Consider the following 21489-nt stretch of genomic DNA (forward strand, 5'->3'; position numbering starts at 1 on the left):
GTTATTTCCAGTCAGTTCTGAGTCACACGTTTCTACCTCAGGGTTCGTTCTTTGTGAGGATCTGTGAACTCTAGTTTCACCTGTTTAAACCCTGAGGACTCACACAATGGCTCCGAGGGTCGCCTCCTGTTTCTTATATACAGAGCTGTTTATAACACACACACACACACAGTTTCCTATATGTAGAAAGTGAGCTGGAATTCAGGAAGCGGTTAATTACCATTTTCAGTACCAAGAGAATAGAGCAGGGTGTGGTATCCTATGGGATTGGTCACATAACCATGCATTATGTGGGGGTTTTATTAAAGAAAAGAAAAGATAACAATCCAAATTATATCATGTTGTTAAATTTACTTAAGTTATTCCACTTACATCTTAAGTTTTTGAAATAAAAAGTCAAACTCATGAGTTTCAATCATGTTTGACTCACAATTTTCTACAGCTTTCATAAAACCCAGTGTGGTATACGATGCCACTATAAGAGAGAGAGAGAGAGAGAGAGAGAGAGAGAGAGAGAGAGAGAGAGAGAGAGAGAGAGAGAGAGAGAGAGAGAGAGAGAGAGAGAGAGAGAGAGAGAGAGAGAGAGAGAGAGAGAGAGAGAGAGAGAGAGAGAGAGAGAGAGAGAGAGAGAGAGAGAGAGAGAGAGAGAGAGAGAGAGAGAGAGAGAGAGAGAGAGAGAGAGAGAGAGAGAGAGAGAGAGAGATCCAAGGGTCCAAGTTCTCCCCCCCTCCGGGACCACACAGTAGGGGGTCTGTGGTTCAGTCCGGTCTGGTGGATGCTTTCGACACAGTTCATGTTGATCGTTTGTTTGTGTTTGTTTGTTTCTGTTAGTAGGGGTCCGGTCTTTTCCCCCAGGCCTGGGCTCAGGATAGTTTCCAGGTAGGGGTCTGCAGTGTCTCTTTCGGTCTCCCCCATCTGGTCGGCCCTCAGGAGGTCCCTCTCATGTGTGGAGAGCCTCTGGGTCCGGAGCTTCCGGATCCTCTGGGCCACCCGGGTGGACTGCAGCCCCAGCAGGGAGCCCAGGGCCTGGGAGCTGTTGAGTACCGGCCCCACAGCATCCACCAGCCGCTGTAAAGTCTCCGCTCTTGCACCGTTCACGTTTAAAACAGAAAACAATAAATTAATTAAAACACACATTGCTGTCCTTTCCATCACGAGTTAGTTGGCGTTTGGCTCTGAGCACCAGCTTTTTAAGTCTAAAAACTTCCTGGTCTGTGAGGCCAGACTCCTCCCTCTGGCTCATGTGGAGTCTGGCCGAGGAAATAAAAAGACCGAGATCTGGGAAGTGTTCTTCTAGTTTGAGCTGTTGATTTTTGGTGTGTTGTAAAAATGATTTAAATTTATCTACGGTGAACATTTTCCTTTTCTGACTGCTGTTAAAAAGCGGAACGTCGCTGCTGTCAGACACACACTCATTCTCACACTCACTCACATCACTCTCCATTCTGATACTCTTTGCTTCGTTTAAAACCGTCCTGGTGGACCTCCTGCGCTTTACTGATATCTTTGATTTGACTGCTTCTTCCTCCATCTCCTCCTCCTCCTCCACCTGTTCACTCCACGACGTCATCCTGCATTCACCTGCTTCTCCTCCTTTTTCTATACTGTCCCCTCCATCCTTTTCTGAACTCTTCTCCACCTGTTTTCTACTTACACCTCCCACCTCCCTTTCCTCTACCACACCACCCTCACCCACCACGTCCCCCTCAACACCCGGTGTATTAACTGTACTCACCCCCTGTGTTGGCTCGGTCACAGCCTTGCTCCTCCGCGCTGGTGTTGGCGGAGAAGCCCGTGGAGCTGCTGTCGGCCGCTCGGACACGGGGGTCGGCCCCGCGGGAACCGGCTCCCCAGAGGGGCCGGCCGGCACCGCGGGGGTGGCGATCGGCCCCCCGGGGGGACCGGCCGCCGCGGAGGGGGCGACCGGCTCCCCCGGGGGACCGGCCGGTCCGGCGGGCACAGCCCGCCGGGCAGCGGGGGCCCGCCGCTCCGGTACCGGAGGAGGAGCAGCGGGGGCCCCCGCCCCAGCGCTCGCAGCCGCCCCAGGACCGGGCGGAGCCGGGTCACTCCGCCTCGGACAGGATCTCACCGTGTGTCCCTCCTCTCCGCACCCGAAGCACTTCATCACCGCTGTTGTTGCGAAAATCACGTAATCATAATCATCTACTTTAACGTGGAAGCAGAGGTTGAGCTCCTCGTTCCGGTTGTTCAGTATCATATAGACCTGTCTGCGGTGAGACACTACGTGTTTCAGTAATGGAGACTTACATCCAGATAACAACTTCCGTATGGGGGACGCTACCTTCCCGTACCTGGACAACTCTTTACTGAGGAATTCATCGGTGATGAACGGAGGGACATTTGACAGGACCACCTTGGTAGCGGGCTGGGACAAAGGCAGCACCTGTACAAAACAACCGTTCACGGTGATTCCTGTCTCGACCACGGAGTTCACCTTCTCCACCCGGTCCAGGAACACGACCACGGCCCTGTTCATCCGAGCGGCCGACACCACGCCGCTGTGACCCACCTGCCCCCCCACAGCGAGGCCGATGCTCTCCACGCTGCAGGGGAAACTCACACATATTTTAACCCCGTGTTTGCGTGTCAGTGATTTAAAATTCCCGCTGGCCATGGCGGCAGCCACGCCACCAGCCAGACGCTGGTGAGGGGAAACCACCCACAGAAAGAACCCAAACCACCAGAAAATAAACTACGGTGACTCTAATGTGCAATGTGATTGAACAAAATATAACATTTACAAACAAAAAGAAAGAAATTAAGAACGAAAACGCTCTCACTCCACACTCGCTCACGCAACCACGCTCCCACCATGCACCGCGAGAGAGAGAGAGAGAGAGAGATTTTTTTTTTTTGATTTTTCAAAAACACTTTATTTACATTTTCTTCATTTTACAAAACCGTTGCTTGTATTATAATTTAAATAAATAAGTGCTGATGTTAATAAAAACTCAGTCTGTTAAAACACTTTACAAAACACCTGCATACATTATTATTCATTAAATACACACAAAAAAAGCTGTTGTAAAAAACTCAGTCTGTTTAAAAGTGTGGAAAAGGACAGCTCATTGTGGGTGACGGTGCAGAGGATGTCGTTGAAACATTAAAAACCACAGTTAAACGATAAAAGGTTGGGCTGGGTCCAAGTTCTCCCCCCCTCCGGGACCACACAGTAGGGGGTCTGTGGCTCAGTCCGGTCTGGTGGATGCTTTCGACACAGTTCATGTTGATCGTTTGTTTGTGTTTGTTTGTTTCTGTTAGTAGGGGTCCGGTCTTTTCCCCCAGGCCTGGGCTCAGGATAGTTTCCAGGTAGGGGTCTGTAGTGTCTCTTTCGGTCTCCCCCATCTGGTCGGCCCTCAGGAGGTCCCTCTCATGTGTGGAGAGCCTCTGGGTCCGGAGCCCACAGGTGGTATTAGCTGGGAACCTCCATCAGAATATCAAACACGCTGCCAGGCCCAGATTTACCTGAGTCATAAATCAAATCAAATACAGAACATTTATCATCAAGCATCAAACCCCTCATTCTGTAGGTTTTAACTATTTGACTAGTAAACAATAGAAATCGTAACTCACTGTCCTCTGACATCCAACCCGTACAGATGAGATTATATATCTGTATTTGTTTTAGATTTTAGAAATTAATTACTAATCTTTACTCTTTATTTTACGTACATTTTTAAAAACTAGTGAGATTTCTTTTTCGATGTGTGTGATTTAATTCTCAGCAAAGAGACGAAAATTAACAAATCAAAGACATTCAAACATTCTGGGAATCTGATAGAAGTGTTTTTGATTAAATGTTAATTGTAAATCAAGACTTTGCATCGTGTGTGGTCTCACTCTCCGTCTCCCCCCCCCCCAGGACCGTTTGTTCTTCGTGATGGAGTATGTCAACGGAGGCGACCTGATGTTTCAGATCCAACGATCGAGGAAGTTCGACGAGGCGCGTTCCCGATTCTACGCCGCCGAAGTCACGTCCGCCCTGATGTTCCTGCACCAGCATGGAGTCATATACAGGTAACCACGGTAACAGTGTTGGCGTCACACATTCCGCACGTCACCATTTCACTTCACATACATACACTCAGAGGATTAATCTGCTTTGTGAACAGGTTTGTGTTAATCTCTCATTCATATCCACCTTTCCCCCTTTTGGTTTGAATAGTTTTGACTCAAACTTTATTTCTTTAATGAACCGTGAAGCTTGAACGTGCTGCTTATTTGATTTAGTGACGTCCAACTGAGACGAGTGTCTCCATTACACGCCGCAGACTAGAACTCCAGGACAGAGGAAAATAAACTTGAACTGGGATTCCTAGAATTAACAGAAATGTTGTTAAATTAGATAAGTGAAGGGGACGTTACGGGAATCTGCTCTGTGGGGCGGGAATGAGGTCACGTTTCCAGCTGAATCAAATATCCTCACAATCATCCTCATCATTAAATCTACTCTTCTAGAATAAGAACCCTGAGTTGTGTTGCCATTCAGGAAATTGACTCGCTGAATCAGACATTTGTGATGTTTCTGCTCAATCACAATGAAACAGTGGAGATTCTTATCAGAAACAAATTCATTGACCCTGGATGTTCTGTGTTGTCCTGCAGCTGGAGATTGCCTCACCGTCAGGTACCATCGTGTGTCCGTGTCGACCCCTCAGTCATAATATCATTGTCAACCGATGGCAAACACACAACAGGTCGCACAAAGCAACACGCAGTCTGAATCATAACACCATTGTGATGGACGCAGGTTCAGGTTGTTTGCTCCCAGAAATAACTGAAAAGTCCCTTCTCCTTTTTGCTGTTTTTCGCTTTGTGAATTTGGTTTTGGATTTGGAGTCATGCCAGCTGTGTGTGTGTGTGTTCTTGTCCACGACATACACAAACTAGCAGCGTGAGGCAACAAAGACACAAACGACCAACGCAAAAAAACAATTCTCGCGTGGTGCAAGACGAAACACCGGTCAAAGAGCTTCTCAGTTTCCAACAAAACAGAAAAGCAAACTCCTCCAATGGGAAAAGAGTCGATCACCTTTTTTAGTGGGTTCACTTGCGTTTTAAAGATAAGACGTACACTTTCTAATTTTGGCTTAATAGAGCAAATATTTACCGCTCACAGCACAATGAATAGTTTGTTGTTAGTGTCATAAAACAGAAATACATAGAAAATACAGCACAGACATGTGAGTGAACATGTGAGTGTGGAAACTGTTAAAATGCTGTAAAACACATAATAAACACAAATGAGGTGTTTAATAAAACAAGACACAGGATAAAATCACAGAAACCTCACGTCACTTTGCTTCTGCAAAGTTTAAAAATAGAGGAAGTGAAATCCATTAACTTAGAAATTGACACTTTTTCCTTTGTTGTTTTGTCGACTTTATCTCATATCAACTTGTCCAGTCCTGCTGGCTCCTCATTGTTCCACAAGTTCTGTTACAATGGTTTAATGAATGAAGGACACGGTTATAATCATGTTTCCAATCATGTATGTGTGCGTTTGACAGTTGGCACAATTTAATCCACATTAATCTTCCAGGTTAAAGTCAAAAGCTGCAGCTGTATTGTTGTGTGTTTGTTGTTATATTGGTTTTGGCTTCTTAAGCAGGTTTGAAAGTGAGACTCCACCCAGAGTCTGTCTCTCAGAATCAAACGAGTTGAGACCAGGAAAACGTCTGAACACAGAACCAGCCGCTGGAGTCTGATCGGAGTTCTGATAATTCAAGTTTTATTCATGCTTTTTGGAGCAGAGAATATAGTGTCAGCAAATGTTTGTATCTACACAGCAGCATGTGAAAGAACATAAAACATTCTGTTCATTGGCAGAAACATAGACTGTAAATAAAGATGGATGACATGCCGGCTCCCGAAAGTAAAATGAAAGTGTCTCGATCTCCCCCTGGTGGCTGGCTGCCTTGTATAAGTCATAAAACTGCCTCCTCCATGTTAGCAGACGATCTGTATATTCAGTATATTTTGACTCCCATTTACTAACATGGAGGAGGCGGGATTTATGACCTATACTGCAGCCAGCCACTAGATCTCTCTTTTTGGAATTTTCATGTCGTCCATCTTTATTTACAGTCTGTGATAACGACTAAAGATGATAATAACAAAGTAACATTTTGGGACAGTGGTTTAAACTTTAACTTAAAATTGAATCTAGTGATTAAGTTGATATTTTCTTGATTTTCTTAAAGTCTAAATATGACTTTAGGGAAAAGATCCTTCATCATCAAATCATCTGTCTTTTATTTAAAGGTGAGGTTTTGTTTTTTTGTTTTTTCAATCCTCTTCACACCCAGAGAGAAGTTCTATTCCAACGTTTAAAGCACAGAACATTAAGATTAATGAGTCTGTCTTTCAACATGGTTTTCTCTGTCAGGCTGTTTTGATAGAACATACTGTATTACTCACACACACACACACACACACACACACTTTGCGTGTTGATTCTTGACGGCTGAGACTGCTTAACTACCTGATTCTCTTGTCTTTCTTTCTCTGACCCACTTTGTTGACCGGAATAAAATGAACAAGTGTTTTGGGAACAAAATGTCCCCACTCTGCACCCCCACCCTCACCGACCCGCTCCTCCTCACCACCCGGCCCTCCTCCGTCACTCCTCTGATTCTTGTCTTTTCCCATCAGACCCTCGTCTGAACCTCTCGTCCTTTAGAATAGAACAAACTTATTTAGGATGCAGCAGCATCAGTATAAACATACAGATACGTTTCTATATGAGAGTGTGCATGATTTCTCTATGCACCAAAACTTAGATTTTATAACTTCACAGAGTTTTATTCCTCGGCTCCATTGACGGAGACAGGATGAAAATTGACTCTGCGCTGTGTCGGGATTCAGTCTTAGTTTAGAATGGTGGAAAGGTTAAAGGTGTGGAAAAATAAATTTCACACTCTGCTCCAAAAGTATGCTGTGGTCAATTTGATATTTTATTTCATATCTTTGTCCTCAGATACACCAACCATGTGTGTTTGTGAGAGAGAGAGGGGGGGGGGTTAGCTGTTACAGTGCACAGAGGTTGCTGCTGAGGACGTAATGGAAAAATCACTCAAGATTAACATGAAACACAGGAAATGCTCTCAATTGGGCCTGATTGGTGTGTGTGTGTGTGTGTGTGTGTGTGTGTGTGTGTGTGTGTGTGTGTGTGTGTGTGTGTGTGTGTGTGTGTGCGTGCGTGCGTGCGTCTGTGTGTGTGTGCGTCTGTGTGTGTGTGAGCAGCTCCTGTTTATTGACAGGATTTCTTGAGTGATATTGAATCTTCTCTAAAACAACATACAGAGGTGATTTTCCCGACTCAGTGAAAGTTTAAGATGTTAAACAGCAGCTGGATCTTAAATCCAACTATTCCCACAAAATCTGTCGAGTCACATGATACAATGATTGTTAATCTTTCTGATAAAAGATTTTTATTCATCTCCACTCGTCAACTTCACATCAACAGACTTACGTGGTAATATCCAGACATTTCTGGGTAATAAACTACCTGTCGATTTATAGCAAAGAAACATTAACAAGGCCACAATAATAAATAGTAACCTAGGACCAAAAGACAAAATAATAGCTGTGCAGAGCAGGAAACAACATGGAGGTAATAATTAAATAGTTCTACAATAATTAAATGATGATATATGTGGGAAATTAAAAACAGATATTGTGTTTTTTCTTGTTGGTTAATTGCACTTGTTGACGTCCAGTTCTCGTTCTACAAAAACACAACGAACGTTTCCACAGGAATAAATATCATTACATTAGTACCGCTGCACCTGCAGCCACTTAATATTGAATTTACAGCATCGAGGTGATGTGTAATACAAGGATTAATATCAGCAGCCATTTGAATTCAATCACAAATGCATTAAATTCATATTATTCTTCTGCTTCGCCGCAGCCGTTCACTTCAGATTTAATGTGCGAGGAGTCGCCTGGAGGAGAGCGATGCAAAAAGGGAGCCGGGGGACAGGGGAGGGTCACCGCTCTATATCTATATTTCTATCGTCTGGAAAACCGCAGAGCAAGCCACTGCATGAAAAGAATCATTTGTGTCAGTTAGTGCCCCTGCAAATTTCGGTGGAATTTCAGGTTAATGACTGTTCAGAGGAATCTACAGGCAGCACAGAATACTGTCAGGAACTGGCGGGAAATGACGTGGGGTTCCAGTTTCGGGGAGTTTTACCAGCCGGAGAAGCTTGGCAGTTGACCCCCCTGCTCCTAGGTCTATGGGGGGGCTTTCACATGTAAATGACAAAACTGTGATCTTTACAAATGCAAATCAGGATAGACGAGAGGCACAAAATAGCTGTGTTAGTGGGGACCCGGTGAAAAAATACACAAACTTACCCAGAGGTACGATGCATAATAGTTGTGCAAACTCAAAACCTCATTTCACGAGTTTCTGTCGTGCATTCAATAACTTGTCAGAGCAAAGCGTGGTGGGACAGAAAAAGAACATGTTGTCCACAACAGATCACAGCGGCTCTCAAACAAGGTCGTTAAGCTGCCTTTTATATTTTGGGGTGATTACAAAAAGAGAACAGTTACACAACATCTTCACTTTAACACACACACACACACACACACACGCTCCATCTCCTTCCCGGCTCGTCGGGGCGGCTGTATTTTTAAAAACACCTCGTTCTGAATGGCTGCAGAAGCTGCACAGAGGAGATGTTGACATTTTTGTGGCGATCAACCATCAAACCCAGAGCGACTGTATTCACGACCAGCCCTGTCGTCTGTCAACACTGCTGCTCTTATCTCTCTGACTCTCTCTCCAGCCATCTCTCTCTCTCCCTCCCAATCTCTTTCAACCCTCGACTTTCTCTCTTTTCTCTGCCTCCTCCCTCCTTCGCTGCAGATAAACCATGAGGCCAAATTTGTTTTCTGTGGCAGAAACCCTGTGGGCCTGTGAATCGTCTTTTTTCCTCAAATATTTGGTCTTTTATGAGAAGCATCAATCACACGAACAGCGCATGAAATACGTGTTTGTTTCCAATAATGAAAATGTCCCTCGCTCGTTTAATTCATTCTCCTTTATGACCTTCCCGCTCTGCAGAGACTTGAAGTTGGACAACATACTACTGGACGCGGAGGGTCACTGTAAACTGGCAGACTTCGGGATGTGCAAAGAGGGAATCCTGGACGGAGTCACCACCACCACCTTCTGCGGGACACCAGACTACATCGCACCCGAGGTGACACCGAACCACACAAACCAAATCTTTACAGCATTTGTCTGAACATGTGGACTGAAAAAAGTTGTTATCATATGGAAAAGGGGAAATTACACTTTCACTGTTCATCCACATCAGAGGAATCTGCTAAATGTTTCTCTCCGTTGGGAGACTTGACTTTATTCACAGATTTATAGCTGGATAATGTTAATGTTCGCCTCTATGCAGACGATGTTCTGCTGTATTTTTAAGTGAAGTGTTTCAAAGACGGCTGCAGGTTTGGGTTGTCACATAACCTCTGTGTGCTAAGTATGATAAAACGTTTCTAAATTTAATCTGCCAGCTCAAATCAAGTCTCCTCATGGACACAATCCTATTGTCTCATTTGTAAGGGCAACAGCAAGCAGGAGATTTTGTTTCTCTCCATCTTAGGAGTGAATTATCAGAAGTTTTTCAAACTTAACTTCTTTAACTAACCTGATATTTCTCTGTGGTGTGTTCAGATCCTCCAGGAGCTGGACTACGGCCCCTCAGTGGACTGGTGGGCTCTGGGCGTGCTCATGTACGAGATGATGGCGGGCCAGCCGCCGTTTGAAGCCGACAACGAAGACGACCTGTTTGAGTCGATCCTCCACGATGACGTCCTCTACCCCGTCTGGCTCAGCAAGGAGGCAGTGTCCATTCTCCGAGCGGTCAGTTACCCAGAGTTCAGAGGGGGGAGGTTGTGCTGTTTCTGATTCATCTCTGCGATCAACAAAAGTGAAATGTCACTTCAGAAATGATGATTTATTGATTTAGACGACTTCAGGAGCAGTTTAGGACAAAAAAATGGTTTTATGAATGTTCCTTCATCAACTTAGTTTAAATTAATCTGATCGATACGGTTTAACTGTAATAAACTTGTCCGGCTATGGGGACAAAACTGATATTCCTGCAAGACAAAAATGTGCAATGATTACATAATTGTCTGAATTGAGGGAAGACTTCTAATCCAGGAGTCTTCTTCCATTCTCAGCTGAAAAAACTGTGAAACAAGCATCCACAACCAAGTTCTGTTGCCCTTGATTTAACTTTCCTTCGAAAACCATGACCTGGGTGACGGAGAATCTTCAGCGGTAATATTTTTTTTGTCATTATCAGCAAGGAACAGATTTGCAAACTGCTCTTTCTGCTCCATCTTGCACATCCATCCTCTAAAAACCTCACTTTGTGCCACATTGAGAACCTTATACACCATCAGATTAACAACAGATAGTTGCTGACTAATGACAAAGTTCACAAACAAGTATTAACTTTTTTCCTTTGTGTTAAAATATATTATTACGGCACATCATGAAACATTTAAACAATATTCAGCCTTAATGGACTAATGGGCTGTTACAGATTGCTTCTGATTCTGATTTGTCTTTGTCTCTTTCTCACATGTGACAGAGGTTTTTTTCCCTCAGTGTCACATGTTGATCTGAGCTTCCTGTTCCTCCGCTGGAAGAACATTGGATAATTTCCTCTGTGTTTGATTCCATGAGTTTTTTCTCTGTGTGTGTTTGTGTGTGTGTGTGTGTGTGTGTGTGTGTGTTGAGTGCCACTTGTTGTCCATTTGTTTATTTGTCCGTCCAGTTTTTCCATCACAAGCCCTGCGTTTACCTTGGCTGTTGGTGCGCTGTGACTGCAAAGCCTTGTGGGAAAGTGTGTGCGTGTGTGTTTATGTTGGACGATGTCTTGGACTCTGACCAGTCAGAGCCGCACACTGGGCTCTGATTGGACGCGTCATCCACTTGAAGGGCATCGAGTTGCTTTATAAACTCTCTTAGCTCAGTCCGACTCACCCAGTTTTTACATATTTTAGAAAATCGTATTTTATAGACGTTAAGAATCTTTTAAAAGATTCAGCCACAGACCAAGTTGGGGTCTCACAGTTTTAGGCCTGTGAGAAAAATCACTTATTCACAGCAAGAGAAGTAATCAGACAACAGATGAGAATGTGATGTTTCTCATTTTAATCATGTGAATAGAGAAGCTCAACATGTTTGTATGTCGCCTCAAAATTTCAGACATGAAATGCTGAGTATTTAGTTTTTTGTTTCCGAATCCAAAACAAACGCCCGATTACATGCGAACCAGACCCAATCTGTTAAAGCAATCGTTGAAAAAATTCTGTACTTTCAGGTCATATCTTCATGTTTCTGATGAGTTTGGTTTCAATTAGTTATTTAATGATGTAGCTCTGCTGGGCGACTTCAGTATATTTGGACATCCTGTTCATAGCAGACTGCTTCCTGTCTATTGTTTGGGTTGGGAGGAGTCAAATATGAAAAAATATGGCTATATTCAAAAAGCTTACTCAACTCAGGTTCCTCTCAGAGAGAGACAGAGTCCTAATCTGTCTGGAATGAGGCAACATCAGATTTTACAGAAGTGATGCTGTGAAAATGGGCTGAGACGTCATGATTGACAGCTGAAACTGACTCATGATTGGTTGTTCAGGTCAGAATTCTAAACATCTTTCACACAAGTAAAATTTCCCTTCTTTTCTTCTGCCTTTCCTCTTTGTTCCCTCACTTTTCAGTTCATGACGAAGAGTCCTAACAAGCGTCTGGGCTGCGTGGTGTCTCAGGGTCTGGAGGACGCCATTAAGCTCCACGCCTTCTTCAGAGAGATCGACTGGACGCTGCTGGAGCAGAGGAAGCTCAGGCCGCCGTTCAAACCACGCATCGTGAGTCCACATAGGTTTTTTATTGTTAATAAAAAAGAAATACCTACAACAATTGACCCGACTCATCTTAAAACTTTGAAAACCTTTGAGCTTGTTCTTTGTCTCCCAGAAAACCAAAAGGGACGTGAACAACTTTGACCAGGACTTCACTCGTGAAGAGCCCGTCCTGACGCCGGTGGAGGACAACATCATCAAGCAGATCAACCAAGATGAGTTCAAAGGTTTCTCCTACTTCGGGGACGAGACTGCGGCTTAGACGCACGTGCACATACGGTTAACTTCATGCATACACATAAGAAAAAAACCTTCAAGCAAAGACACAGTATTTAAAGAAACGTGGTCTCCGGAATGAGACCTCCTGAACTTTTCCAGATTCTGACCTCTCCAGGAATTATACTAGACCGCCCGTGTCGCTCATCATGGTTTCTGTGCTCTTGTTGTTTGTGTATTGTACTGTTTTGACCGAGCTGCATGCGAGTGCAGTTCAGACGCTGTAAGAAACGCACCGAGCTACCCCGAGAGTACGTCACAAGGATTCTCTGAACGAAAGCTGAGCTGCAAACCAAAGCCTGCGCCGCGTTTTCAGTGTTTTGAAGGAGTTGAACGTTAGTGTGCGTGAGAGAAAAGGTCATGTGTGTACACGAGTGCATGCGTGTGTAGTTTCACACATCTCGAAAGAGAAAGGCTATCATGTCCGTACATGCTGTGCTGTTTCCTGTGTCTATCTGTGTTTTAAAGAATGTTTTTTCTTCCCTAAACTTGTATGTGAATGAAAAAACAATTGAACTAATGATTGTATTTAAAGAAAAACAGTATGTTACTCATAATAAAAAGAGACGTCACAAGGAGACGCAAGAAATCAAAGACTTTTCTGACGAGATCGTGAGGAAATAAGAGCTTTATTTTTAATTTAAGTCAAAACTGGCAAATTAGACGCAAAGTTAAGAAGATGCACCGTGACAGTGACACTTTGGCTTTTTGAAATTTACTTTAGTTTCATCTCAGCAGTTATTTTCTCACTGTAGAGAGAAGGGCGGGCTGTTTTTAGCTCCTTAGCATCGATGGTCCAATTAGAAAAGAAATGTTTCCATTAGCCGCCTGCTAACACACCCACAGTTGTATTATAGTCACCTTGTGTGTGCATGTGTGTGTGCGTGTGTGTGAGAGTGTGTAGTAGCTGTGCACTGGACCTACAGTCTCCAACATCACAAACCAATCTCCCATGATTCCACTTTAAAGTCGTGGGTCAAACACAGTGGTGAATGTGTGATAACTGAATGTATTCGCTCTGCAGTGTGTGTGTGTGTGTGTGTGTGTGTGTGTGTGCGTGTGTGTGTGTGTGTGTGTGTGTGTGTGTGTGTGTGTGTGTCTACTTACTGTACGTTTAGAGCTCATGTATTACTTTTTTATCCTTGTGTTGTTTTTACTGGATGTTTCCAGAATCATTCAGATTTCACTTCTGAACTCAACAGAATCCAAACATCTTCATGAAAAGTCCATGTGCAATATTTGTTATTTTCTTTGTTTATTTGTTTCTTCCTCTTTCCTCATCTCCTCCATATTCAGGTACAAAGTTGACAACAATTAATAGGAAGAATAATTATAACACACACACACACACACACACAGAGAACAGCAGAATAAAGACCAACTTCCTCAACATTTCATTCCTCTTCTCTTCCTTATCATTTAATTTCAATGTAATAAAAAACCTCTCAAACCGATCTTTACACCCGGACAGGACGTCCTCTTCCAGATGTCCTCGCTCACTGAACGTCAAACGCTCCGAATGTCCCGCTGACAATCCCTTTAGTTTTAATGTTTAACTCCAACCTGCTTCATGTAAGAATGTTGTTTTTCTGGTCTCTCTCTCTCCAGTGATGAGTGAAAGGTGTTGGATGACATGTAATCGACAGTATTATGATTTTAACTGACACTTCTTCTTCCTTGGGTCGGATGATGCAGGATCTTTTTTTGGTTCTGTTTTTCCGGACCCAATATTTGTGAAGCTTTGTTTGTACATTTTGTTTTCTGTGGTTTTGTTCCTGTATGAATCATTTCCACGACTTACATGTGTGTTTGTGTCATGTTTTTTATTTTTGCGCTGTGTGCCAAATGTACTGTACTTTAAAAGGATGTGAAGGTGTATTGTTTTTGTTTCCTGAAATGAATTAAATATCATGTGGCAGAAAGAAAATTATGTTTCTATGTTTTTTATCATCGAAAGGAACTGGTTAGATTTGCATGGTCAAAGGTCAAAGGTTAAGGTCACTCTGGCCTCACAAAACGTGTTTGTGCTCTTGAACGTGAACTCTCAAGTCTGTCTTTGGCAAATTTCCTCACATTTTGACCAGTGGTCACTTGTACTTGAGATGCACTGAGTAGATTTCAGTGGTGAAAGGTCAAAGGTCACAGTTACCTCATGTAGGCTGTAATTACACTTCTTTCTTTTTTAAATCCTCATTATGTTTGCAAAGATTAAACTTTCCCACTTAAAGTGATGGTATAACTATTTATCACATGACCTTGCAAAGTAAGTAAACCTGGTTGTACCAGGGTGGTTCCTCCTCTGGTGCTGCCGCTCTGTACCCGACTTCAATCTTATCAATCTGAAACGTGTGAGCGGATGACAGGAGAGGACGCGGTGAAATGCCAGCAGCGGTTATGAGATTTGAAAAAATGTTGTGAGACCTGCCCCTGAAAAGACAGAACGCTCCGACCCCGCTGTGAGAAAATGCAGAGCAGGTAGAACATCGAGTTTCGTTCTTAACCTTCATGCACTCGAACATGTGTCTGATATTACAGATCAGACGGCAGAAGTTTTTTTAGCTTCAGATACTTTTTGGACGGGATGAATATTGAAATCTGAGAAAACACATACGTTCTTGGAAAAAATAACAGCAGCAGAGATGCATTACTCACCTGACTTGCACACTGTATATAACCAGGCCAAGATAACTTGAGTTAACTTTTGTGTAGATTATATAACATAGGAATCATTTGGTTTAATCTAAATAAGATGTAGATATTGTCTCTAATCGGATTGGTCGCAAAAATGATGGTTTTACACTGTATAATGTCATTTTCTGAGATGGTAGTGACTTTAAAATCCCCTCGTGATGATTGTGTCTCTGAATTCAAAAGTTTCATGAACTCATCATTTGACTGGTCCGTGAATCGTTGAGTCGTCTTCTCCTCATCCTCAGTGAAGCAGGAACAACACAGAAAGCTCTTTGTCGCGTTGCTGGCTCCGGCGACATGTTTACAGTAAACACACAAGATCAATTAATTCATGTGACACTCTGCAAATGTCACTCTGTTTTATAGCTTCTCAAACATCAGGGTGTTGTCTGAGTCCTGTCGTCGTGAATTTAATGAGCTTGTGATGAATGACTTTAATGACGTAATCGTTAAGACACATTAAGATGATTTACAACATCACCTGCTTCTGCATCTGAAGATCTTAAAGACAAATAATGAGCGTCTCAAAAACAAGTTCGCAGTGGAAAAATCCTTTAAATCTGTGAAGTGGAAGGACACTTTAGATAAGATAAGATAATTTAGGATGATATATGATAAGATAAGGTAAGTTAAGATGAGATAATGTCAAATTAATTTGTCACAAACAGCAAATTAACAATATATACAGTTAACAATACAATAATATATAGATAATTGCTTTAAATGGGATTTAAATACAGCTTTTTTATGTATGTTTACAATAAATCCATAAATCCATATTTTTATTGAATGTGTCCAATGTAAAGAGAAGCTTAATATGGATGTGAGGTAAATTATATTTATTGATCCACATAGGGAAAATTCAATTTAATATAAAACATAAAAAGTATGTAAAAATAAAAAAGTATATATTTGACAATATATACTGTACATATTACATACATGTTTATACGTATACATGTGAAATATGTGATTGAAATACAGGTTGTTATTTGTCTCCTGTGTCCTCACCTGTGTCTCCTCACCTGCCTCCTATGTCTCCTGTCTCCTCACCTGTGTGTCCTAACCTGTGTTACCTATGTCTCCTGTCCCCTCTCCCCTCTGTCCTTCCCTGTGTGTCCTCACCTGTGTTTCCTTGTCTCCTTGGTCCTCACCTGTCTCAGGGTCAGACAGGTGGGGGCGGGGTTGGACTCTTGATGGGACAGGGGGTGGAGCAGGGGGCGGATACGGAGGCGTGCCCCTCGGAGCCTCCAGCCAATGGGCGGGGCCTGCGCGTGCGTGTGAATCATCTGATCTTCAGGTCAAAGAACGAACTGATCTCACGTAAGTTTCAGTCTCTTGACAAGTTGAGCTCCAAGCGGACACTCGTGTGTGTGTCTGCGGGACAGAGGCGGGACAATCCTCGGCAGTGTTCTGAGACTGTACCCCCCCCCCCTCCTCGAAGCCCCCCTCGACCACCGGCTTCAGGAGCTCCGGAGCACCGGCGAGCAGCGGCAGCAGCAGCCCGGTCCTGTAGCCTCTTCAGCCGGCCTGACTCTGTGGACTTACCCGCTGTCTCTGAGTTTCATTACTGGGACTCTGAAGTTGGACTAAACCATCGCGGGGATTAAACCATTGATTTGTGCAGAGAAGGAAACATGACTGGAGACAGAGAGAAGAAGAGGTGAGACTTTATTCTTTATTCTTTATTCTTTATTCTGCAGCTCAGACATAATTCATCTGACAGGAGCTCAACATGTTGCTGCAGCTTGGGACCGAAGCCTTGTGTCAAACCTAATGTGTTTTTTTCGGATCAGCCTCATGCACGAAGGTAAGTGATGATTGAGTCTGTGCATGAGAGGAGCTTTTCTTTGGCTGCAGGTTTTGGACAGTTTTTACAATAATTAGCTCAAAAAAGCTTAAAAAATATGTTCCACTGAGTGAAAAGTCCAAATAAACAAGTCCCAGTGTTAAGTCATTGTGAGTTATGACTTTAGAAATTGACACTGAACTTCTGTATTTCAAATAAACCCTCTCCTCCGTGATAAATCCAAGATATGGGAGTATTTGTGTGTATTAACAGTGTAGATCAGTTGTTACAAAAAGCACACAACACTTTTCTTCTACTTGTGTTTGTCAGAGTTTATTTATAGAGCAGGTTTAAAACAACCACAGCGAGGAAAGTGCTGAACAAGCATAAAAAGATGTGAAAAATATAGCAGAAGAAAAAGTAATTAAACATCATACATAGTTAATTAAAGGTTATTAAAGTTTGTGTTTGCTGCGGCCTCATAAAAATAATTTCTTATTTATATAAAAATCCCCCAAAATATGCTCAATAGTTACTGTACTTTAAAACAAACCCTCTCCTCACTTTAAAAAGTCAATAAAGATTATATTTTTGTGTATTTACAGTGTAAATCAGTTGTGGCATAAAACACTCAACACTTAAATTAGTTTCTACATGTTTCTTCCAGTCAGAGTTTATTTATGAAGCAGGTTTCAAACAACCACAGAGACCAAAGTGATGAACGGGCTTTAAAAAGACATCAAATATACAGAGAAACTGAATAAATACAAAAGTAAATAAACATTATGAAATTTGAGATTCAGATTATTGCACGTTTACAGATTAAATCAGGGTCCGGACTCAATGCAACTGAGCGTCAGTGAGAAGAAGTGGATTTTAGAGCAATGTTTAAAACTTTTAAACTGATATGAAGAGTGAAACTGTTCCAGAAATTAGACACAGCCGATGCTGAGGCCCGGTCACCTCTGTTTTTGAGCCCATATCTCAGAAGCATGAGATTGGTCGACTTCAGAGCTCGAGATGTTCAACTGAATAATGATAAATATACATCAGATCCAGTGGCGGCTGGTGACATTTTTTTTGGGGGGGGGCGCACTTGGGCGGCGCGGTTTAAATAGCCCACCGCAATGAGAAAAAAAAAACTCCGGGGTGCTCCGGGGACCTCCGGTCCGCTCCGGGGACCTCCGGTCCGGTCCGGTCCGGGACCCGGTCCGGTCCCGGTCCCCGGGGAGGTGCTCCGGTGCTCCGGGAGGTGCTCCAGTCCCCGGGGACCGAGACCGGGACGTCCCCGGGGACGGTCCCGGAGGAGCACGTCCCCATGCACGTTAACATGTGGTTAAAAATTTCAGCTGATTATTACTGATCGATAAAACTACACACACGACACAGTAAACAACAATGCTTCTATCTGTCCACTGTCTGTCCTCTACCTGTCTCACTCAGTGCTCCGGGACCGGAGCTGCACCTCCGTGCAGATTAAAAGTATCTGCTAACTATGCAGCTCCTGTAGATCAGTGATAAGGTCTCTGATTGGACAGTCCTGTCAGCATGATGTATAAGAAACCCTTTCATTGGCTGTAGGCGCAAGTGAAGTGCGCCCATGGCTCTGTCATCCGCCATTGAGAAACTGTCCTTGCTCAAATGTTCCTGCCCCTTTTGTTGGCTTCCATAGACTTCCACTTGCCCGGCGCCCACAGGGAGGAGTGGCTTCTCTCTCAGTGATAATGAATGGCAAATATATTACCAAATATAATATATTAAGTGGTTTTGACAGGGGTTTACGGTCTCCGGCACACATTTAACGCTTTAAAACAGTACATTTCTTATTAAATTATTTGATATATAATGTTTTTTGACATGTCTTTTTTTTTTTTTTTTTTTTTTTTTTTTTTTCATCTCAAAATTGTAGGGTGGGCGGCGCCCCAGCGCCCTGTATGACGAACCGCCACTGATCAGATCACTTTGCAACACAAAGAACAAAGTGTTGCACAATAGAAAACATCTGGTTTGAATGACCACGTGGTATTTTAAGTAGGCATCAACTTTGAAATATTGCCTGTTTTTCCATTTAAGTGACATTTTAAGGACAGAATCTGAGTTCTCGACCTGTTAACTTGCTTTTTAAGAGAAGTCTCCCCCCCCCCCCCCCCCCTCCTCAGTCAGCGTCAGACAGTAGGCCGGTGTCTTGTTGTACCTGTAGCTCCTCGTTCTGCTCCGAGACAACAGACGTCTGATCACCACTTGGAGTTCTCCCACATCTGATGCTGCTTAATTGGAGGCTAATTGCCGACATTAACAATTGTCTAATGTGTCTGTGTGTGTGTCTGTGTGTGTGTGTGTGTGTGTTTCCCCTTTCAAATGACATCACAACCGCTGGCGCCCTGTCGTCTGATTGTTATTTGTTCGGGCATAATTTGCAGAAGGGGATTGTTGGACTTGTAATTTCCCAATAATCAACCTCGTCAACACAGAATGATAAATATTGACTGTTATAAAAACAGTTGATTTTATTTAATTTGCAGCACACACAAAGAAAAACTTTTTCCTTCCTACTTTTACTGCTCTGGCTACTTGCTTGACGTGTTAATACAGATTATTTATAAGATATATGCAGCGATTATTCATTGGTAAGAACTAATAATTGAGAAATGATCCACAAAGACAAACATCAAGTTTAAATGCTTTGTTTGCTTTAATTTCATTTGTCTGCTCTCGCTGAGTCATGATTTTGATTTGCTGATTTAGCTGTTTCTGATGAAAGCTGGAATATTCCAACTTGTTAAGAATTCAATTATTTTTTCAACTTTTTGGACGTCGTTTATTTATTTTTGAATATTAGTTATTTAAGATCACTTGTTTGTTGGACCTTTTTTTCTTACTGGTATATATTTGTATCTATATCTATCTATAACAGTAATTGATGATGTCATGGCCTTATCTTTGATTCCTCATTGGTTCAGATTTGTCTCAGTTTGTGCCAGCGACAGTTTAATTGTTTGATTAATTTTCTCTGATTGAAATCTGTTTGTCCTTCAAGGGATGTTTTTTATTTAAATTTCATTTTACACTTTGTGCTTAAGCTTGAATTGTGCTATATAGACAAAATATATTATTATTATTTTCATTATAGAAAGTAAAGTAGAGCTATGTGAGCTGGTTTTAGTGTCCAGGTGATCAAAGATATATGAATAAACTACAAAACAAATATTAGCATTAAAAATAACTCAATTGTTATATGGTCAACAAAATGTTGAGTGACAGGTTTTACGCCTGATGTTTTGTTTGGAAGTTGAAAAACGAAGAAACACCTGAAGCATTTGTGATAATCGTCAATTTATCGACAAAAGAAGAGGAAGTTAAATCTTCTCATGTCACCCGTGGAAAACTCTTCATCCATTTTTATTAAAAGACACATTTTAAGTTTTAATTCAGATGAGAGGAAAATAATCGTTCACACCACGAGGAGGAGAGAATTGACTTCACTCAGCAGAGATGAATTTTCTCTGACGCCTTCTGGTCTCGATCCAGTCAAACCCTGTGACTCGCTCCTCGCCAACAGACTCTATCGGATCAGCGTCTGACTCGGAGCAGACGACTGTGCTCGCCGCCATTAGGGATGAGAGCGAGTCGAGGAGAATTACGTTAGGAGACGAGTCTAGGAGACAAGTCTAGGAGACGAGTTCAGCAGCGTCTCCTTCAGGCCGAGAGCTGTCGGACATTTTAAGAGACGGAGGCCTGCAGGAGGAAAATTGTCCCTGTGATCTGTGTGTGTTTAAGTGTGTGTCTCCGTGTGGTTGTGCTGTGTGTTTCCCTCCGTCAGTGTTTGTATTACATTGTCGCTGCCTGGAAGTCATAACTGTGCTGATAAGTTGTGTGATTCATGAGGTTGTGTGTTTATTTAAAAAGCGCCACGTTTCAGACGGGTTTCATTAATCTAACTCAGGTTGACGAGGGAGGATGTGCGAGCTGGAATGTTTAGATGCAAGTGTCCACTTACTGCCGGCGCCAGCACAGAATGAAAGAGATTTACAACTTTGCTTTCGGTTTTAGTTTTGGACGCGATTCCTGTCGTGGATATTTGTCTCAGCGAAATGTTACGTGACACACGAGATACAAAAACACTTGTGTGCTCTTTAAAGCCTCCGTACATATGACATGTGCTCATGCAAATAATTTCATACGTTATATCACTTTATTTTCACTATGAGGACACATTGGACTTTATTATGGATTTTTCCGAGGCCACACTTCACAAACAAAACGTGCAAATCATCCTATTTTTCATAGGCTGCTATTGAAACAATAGATTCAATGAATCATTCCAATAATCATTTGGCAGATATGAGGTCAGAAAATGCGGGAAAATCACTTTGAATTTCTTGCTTTGTCTTACGTATAAAACTAAAAAATATCAGTTAACTTTTGTCGACTATGAACGACCATAAAATCCTCACATTCCAGATGTTGGAGCTGGATTTCGAATTGCATTCAACGTTGAAGAACTGCCACGCCCCGTCACCACACGACACGCAGTCACGCTTTATTTCTGCATCCTGGCCGACCCGCAGCAGAAATAAGTCGAGGTCTAGAGTCGAAGGCCTCTTGCTTCTTTCATCGTGTGATTCCTCTGGAAACAATGTCCAAAGGTCAGAGTCCAGAGCGGCTGCCAGACGCGTTTAGACGACTCGGCCGTGGAGAGATTGATCCGCTCGTCTTCAGGCCTCTCGCCATTATCACAGCAGGTGGATGTGTAACAGTTTATTCAGTCACAGTATCCGCTCGTGGAATAATAACACGAATACATTCAT

General features: G+C 42.8%; 2 protein-coding genes across 3 annotated transcripts in view; both read left to right on the forward strand.

The window, feature by feature from the left end:
• Positions 1-13225, forward strand: part of LOC133020950 (protein kinase C epsilon type-like) — a 47115-nt gene extending 33890 nt beyond the window's left edge. The window contains exons 11-15 of the mRNA XM_061087725.1: positions 3884-4038; positions 9101-9239; positions 9722-9910; positions 11785-11931; positions 12041-13225. Of these exons, the coding sequence (XP_060943708.1) occupies positions 3884-4038; positions 9101-9239; positions 9722-9910; positions 11785-11931; positions 12041-12187 (777 nt within the window). The 3' untranslated portion in view covers positions 12188-13225. The remainder of the gene's footprint in view (positions 1-3883; positions 4039-9100; positions 9240-9721; positions 9911-11784; positions 11932-12040) is intronic.
• A 2980-nt stretch (positions 13226-16205) lies between these two features.
• The window catches only part of epas1b (endothelial PAS domain protein 1b), a 41247-nt gene continuing 35963 nt past the window's right edge, over positions 16206-21489 (forward strand). For both annotated transcript variants that reach the window (XM_061087209.1, XM_061087210.1), the window contains exon 1: positions 16206-16555. In XM_061087209.1, the coding sequence (XP_060943192.1) occupies positions 16530-16555 (26 nt within the window). In that variant the 5' untranslated portion in view covers positions 16206-16529. The remainder of the gene's footprint in view (positions 16556-21489) is intronic.

This window comes from Limanda limanda, chromosome 15, assembly GCF_963576545.1.
Source record: "Limanda limanda chromosome 15, fLimLim1.1, whole genome shotgun sequence".
Lineage (NCBI taxonomy): Eukaryota > Metazoa > Chordata > Actinopteri > Pleuronectiformes > Pleuronectidae > Limanda > Limanda limanda.